This window comes from Pteropus alecto, unplaced genomic scaffold, assembly GCF_000325575.1.
Source record: "Pteropus alecto unplaced genomic scaffold, ASM32557v1 scaffold143, whole genome shotgun sequence".
Taxonomy (NCBI): domain Eukaryota; kingdom Metazoa; phylum Chordata; class Mammalia; order Chiroptera; family Pteropodidae; genus Pteropus; species Pteropus alecto.
In genome coordinates this window covers 2,258,590-2,264,039 of record NW_006434828.1, presented here as the reverse complement: position 1 = coordinate 2,264,039, position 5,450 = coordinate 2,258,590, and the positions used below count along the sequence as shown (strand labels likewise).

Below are 5,450 nucleotides of genomic sequence, written 5' to 3'. Positions count from 1 at the left end.
GCCCCCCGCCCCCTGCCCCATTATCCTGCCCCGCCCCACCTTTCAGCGCTCTGGCTTCCAGTCACGTGACTCCAGTCTCCGCCCCTGTCTTCACATGGTCGTCTTCTTATGAGGGCACCAACGACCTTGGATCGGGGCCACCCTGCTCCGGTGTGACCTCAACTTAACCAGTCACATCTGCAAGGACCCTGTTCCCCAGCAGAGTCGCATTCTGAGGTGCTGGGGCCAGAGCGTCAGCGTGTGTGTGCGTGCGTGTGTGCGTATGCGTATGTGTGTGCGTGTGTGTGTGTGTGCGCGTGTGTGCGTGCGTGTGCGTGTGTGTGTGTGCGTGTGTGTGCGCGTGTTTGTGTTTGGCAGTTTTCGCCTTTCCGTGTGCGTGTGTGTGTGCGCGTGTGTGTGCGTGTGTTTGCGTTTGGCAGTTTTCGCCTTTCTAAGACCCGCTCCCAACTCTGTTACGTTGACCCACCGCTAACAGCTCCGGCGAGGATCTTCCGGCTGGATTCTGTCACCTCCCCGTCACTTTGGTTATCCAGACCGTCCTAGTGGATCTCAGGCTGGGTCCTGTTCATTTTAAACGTTGAATCCTCACTATCATTCCAAGTCCTTCCGCTGTGAGCCCAGCACGGGCCGGACTGACGGCGCTGGGCGGGGCTGGAGCTGGGAAGCCCGCGGCTCGTCCCCTGCCACGTGTCTTTCATCTCCTGAGCCTGCTGCTTCTGCGTCAGAGTGCCCTCGTGGGTCCCGGGTGAAGCTGGAGCTGCCCCCCGTTGTCCTGCCCCGCCCCAGCTCCCTTCTGCGATGGGCCCCCCGTGCCAACTCTCGGGGCACAGGCTGGTTCGCTGGCAGAGTCCGCAGAGACTAGCTCGGGCCATCTGGCTTCTGTGAACCTCGTCCTACCTCTCACAGCCCCCTGTGGGGTCGTGCTCGTCATAGGCTCTTGGTGCTGGGGCGTCTTTATCCAGGAGACCACCCCCTTGGGGTACAGTGTAACTAAGTCGACTCAAGTCCAGCCATCTTCTTGGGTCACTGGATCCACAGGAAACGCATGTGACCTTGCCAAATCTACAGGCCTCCTGTTTGCGCCAAGCCATCAAGCTCCTGCGGGCCGGCGGGCGGGCCCATGTGCTGAGAGCTGTCCCCTGGCCCCAATCGGTGGTGGAGGGGAGGGGCGATGCCACTGCCCCGGCACCGAGAGCTTCCCCGAGGGCTTCATCTTCGAGGAAGATGTCGTCAAGGCCCCGATCTGCTGCCACGAGGGCATTTCCTCCCTTCCCCCGGGGGCGTGAGAAGAGCGTGGCCCCTCACAGTGCTGAGCTGCCCTGGAGAGGCTGCTGGGGCCCCCTCCCCTGGTTCGCTCGCTGTGCTCAGTGCGGGGTGCTCTGAGCCGGGGTCCCTGCGGAGCGCCTCTGGGGACCCGGGGCCCACCTGGCACCCAATGCCAGCTTTGTGCAGGAACTTAATGAGCTTCGGGCCCCGGCCCCCCAGCAAGGGGCCAAACACTGACCTTCCCCCTTGGGCCCCCAGCCCTCCTAGAAAACAAACGGGCAACACAAGTCACCCTGATAGTGTGTGCAAATCTGCCTTTGCCCTACGTTAGTGGCCAATGGGCGTCTCACTGAAGGCTCCTTGAGGGGCACAGGGCAAAGCCCATCACGCTTCCCTCGCTTCAACTTCAGACGATGACTGCGCACAGGCTGTCTCGGCCCCAAAGTCCCCGCCGCCCCCATCAACTGCCTCAAATCCCCCCATCCGCACAGCAGTCAGGCCTGCCCCTGGGCGCGGTGCTCTGACGAGGCCCCAGATAGTTGCTTTTTACCCCAATATTAGTTACCAAATGGAGCGGAGAAGTATTGATGGCTTCCGCCGCCCCAGGTCTGCAGATCCACACGAAGATCCACGTCCACGTCCACATCCACGTCCTTCATTCTGTTCTGTTCAGTAGAGACGGTTGGTGATGGCGATTCACTCGACAGATGCTGAGCACATCGTATGGGTCGCCCTGGGCCTTTGGGTTAAATTAGTGAATAAACAGGACTGGATCCCTGTCACGAGGGGGTCACATCCTCATGGCGGAGACAATGTGCCAGAAGTGTGCCGAAGACGCGAGATGCCGAGCCGCTCGGGGCAGGAACGATGGGGGCGGGGAGGCGAGGCCCGGGGCCAGCGGTGCAGGCGGGACAGCTGCCCTTCTCGTGGGGAAGGTGACTCTGGAAAATGTGCAGATGGTGGGCGCGGTCTGCCCAGGAGACAGCTGGGGAGTGGGTTCTGGGCAGACGGGGCCCCGAGAGCAAGGAGCATGCCTTGGATGTGGGGGGACACCCAGGAAGGCCGCGGCCGGGGGGCCGCCGGGGGCCCGGGCCAGCACGCCATGGCCCAGAGGCTGACGTGGTCCTCCGTGAGTCTGACCGGGTCCTCTGGCTGCCACGTGTGGACGAGGAGCCGGAGCGGCGAGGTGAGGACACCGGAGATGAGGCCGTGGCGGGAATTTTTGGGGAGAAGGGACAGCGGCGAACACCACAGCCACCCCCAGCAGAAGAAATGAATTTGGGTTCCGGGTCCATTTTGATCCAAAATATGTACGAACTGATACCGCTTTTGTGTTCTGTTCAGCTTCCCACATCCCTTCCCACGAAGAGACTAAAGCGAACCCCGAACCCCGTGACGGGTCGCCCGTCCCGACTTTGCAATCAGCGAAGTGCGGCCCGAGCACCACTGTCCTGGAAACACGTGGACGTCTTTCCAAGACCCGGCCTCGGCCAGGCACCAGGGACCCCGCGTCCTCCCCGGAACCCTGGCCCCAGTGTCCCCCGTCATCTGGGGCAGCCTCGGGGCGCTCGCAGCCCGGCTGGTGCAGAAGGGGCTCGCCACTAAAGAACACGTTTTGGATTTCGTGAGCGAGAACGTCCTGCCGGGGCCAGGCGCTGAGCTGGCGTGACCTTCGTTAGCGCAATTCACCTTTACGCGGTGGCAGTTCTGTGCCAGGCACTGTCCTAGGTGCTTCGCACACGGTTGCAGGCAGTGCTGTCAGGTCAAGGCCGTTATCCTAGTTTTACAGATGATGAAACAGGGTCGGAGTGGTCCCTCCGTGTGGAGGCCGTGTGGGAGCGAGTCATGTGACCAAACTCTCCCAGAGCTCCCGCGACACGCGGGCGCCTGCTGGACCATGGGCACCGCTCCCCAGGGGCTTCGTCTCCCCTGGGAGTCAGATGTGAGGTGCGGCCCCTCCTCCCAGCGCAGAGCACGCCCCCCCCGCCCCACGCCCCAGAGCTTCTCTGCTCTCGGGGACGGAGTCGCTGCCCGCCCCCTTCTGTCCCTCCCAGTTTTCCCATTTCTTTTCCAGTATTTGGAGCCGCTCTGCTGGGAAGGACTCGGAGGAGCTGGACATCCTGGCTCAGGCTTAGGGCTGTGAGAAGGCCACTTGCTTGGGACCGAGTCATGGGGACATCTGTTTAAACTCAACTATTAGCACATTTCAGGCTTTTCATCAACATCTTTGCTGGATCTGTCACCATAAGCGCCTTCCACTCCCCTCCCCCCGGCTCTGTACAACTTTCCCCAGGATTTTAAAGCGCGCCTGGGTGCCAGCATGTGTGCAGGAAGCCAGTATTCTGAACCCTGAAGGTCAGTTTTAAACTGCTTCTCCCCACGGTGATTCACTTTTAGGGAATAGTTCGCATTTCCCTGCCAAATTGCCCTGGCTGTCAGGTTTCCAGCCGGATCTGGCTGTTTTTCAGTAGGAGCCAAGCTCTCCGAGGTCCCCCACCTGGGCCTGGCTCCAGAGAAGCTGGGGCTGCCGGGGTGCCCGGCCCCCGGGCTCCGTGCGGGGCTGCCCGAGGCCACCCCTTCTGGTTCCCTGGTCCGAGGTCGATGCCACCCGTGCCTCTGGCCTTTGCTTGGAGCTGAAGTGTGGGCAGTGAGGGGTCCTTGGTGCCATCAGGTCCCAGGGGCCTCCCCATCCGTTTGGAATCGTGACCCTAGGGCTGGACCATCCTTCAGAGGTCCTGAGGCTCGGTGCGGGAGCAGGCCCAGGGTCCCTTTGCATAGTATTTCTGATCCTGTGCCCTGGGCACCCTTGTGGGAAGTGGCCGGGCGTGTCTGCGTTCGGGAGGGACGCTGAGGTGCCCATCCCCGCGCGCGCCTCCCGAGAGACGCTGGACGTGAAGACAGCGGAGACGCTGGCAGACTCGGGAGAGGCCAGCTCGGGTCTGAGGCTCCGGTCTGAGACGCTGCTCGGGCCGTCGCGTTTGATGGGCGCTCCGGTTCACGGAGTCGGCTGGCCATTCACACCCCAGGCTTCCCTGGGGGTCCCTGAAGAGCGAACCCTGACCAAGTTTCGGTCTCAGTTTGTTTATTCGGGAAGGGGTGCGGGGAGCGTCAAGGAGGGAGATGGGGAGCTCGACGGAGGAACGCCGCCGGAGGCCGTGGATGCCCGTCCCGCTGGGGCCGCCGAGGAGCCGGGGAGCGTGATGGGGACGGGGACGCTGTGTGCTTGCCCCCCGACCCGCACCTCTTTCGATCGGGTTTGTCCTGGGGGTGTTTTGGCCCCCCGCGCTTCCAGGCTTCCCGCCTCCCTGTTGCTAGGGGACATCCTCAGGTCTAGAGGCTCAGAGATGTGGACCTTCAGGCAGGCACCTGTCGGCCGCCTGGAACCACCCTCTGTGGCCACAGGCGGACTCGGAGGCGGGCTGAGGAGCGGCCAGGAACAGCATGTACTTCCCGCCCGTTCAGACATGAACCTAGAGGAACCGAAGTGGACACATGAGATCAAGTGGGTGGACGGGGCTGTCTGGAGGGGCTGTGCATCGCGATGTGACGCTCCTCGCTACCCGTGGGGAGAGAAGAGATCGTCGGCCGAGCAGATGTCCTGAGCTCTTCCCCTAAGCCCACGGCACGCCCAGCGCTCCATCAGATGGGCTCAGCAAAGAGTGTGGCACAGGACCACCGGGGTCCAGTGGTCCAGGGCCCCAGAGACGGCCACAGTGCCTGTGACTCGTCTGCTGTGCAAGTTTCAGCCGCGGCTATGGCTGCTCAGCTCCCCGGTTCCTGTCCGTTTTCAGAACTGAACTGAGCTCTTCCCCTAAGCCCACGGCACGCCCAGCGCTCCATCAGATGGGCTCAGCAAAGAGTGTGGCACAGGACCACCGGGGTCCAGTGGTCCAGGGCCCCAGAGACGGCCACAGTGCCTGTGACTCGTCTGCTGTGCAAGTTTCAGCCGCGGCTATGGCTGCTCAGCTCCCCGGTTCCTGTCCGTTTTCAGAACTGAACCTATTGTATTGTATTGTATTGTATTGTATTGTATTGCATTGTATTGTATTGTATTGTATTGCATTGCATTGCATTGCATTGCATTGCATTGCATTGCATTGTATTGTATTGTATTGTATTGTATTGTATTGTATTGTATTGTATTGTATTGTATTGTATTGTATTGTATTGTATTTTCTTGTATT

At 61.4% G+C, this 5,450-nt stretch overlaps 1 protein-coding gene across 1 annotated transcript in view; it reads left to right on the top strand.

Moving 5' to 3' along the window:
- COL6A3 (collagen type VI alpha 3 chain) overlaps positions 1–3,401 on the top strand; it is an 81,404-nt gene extending 78,003 nt beyond the window's left edge. Inside the window, 2 exon segments of the mRNA XM_025045424.1 lie at positions 1,069–1,282; positions 3,341–3,401. Coding sequence (XP_024901192.1) covers positions 1,069–1,282; positions 3,341–3,401 — 275 coding nt within the window.
- Positions 3,402–5,450: the final 2,049 nt, after the last annotated feature.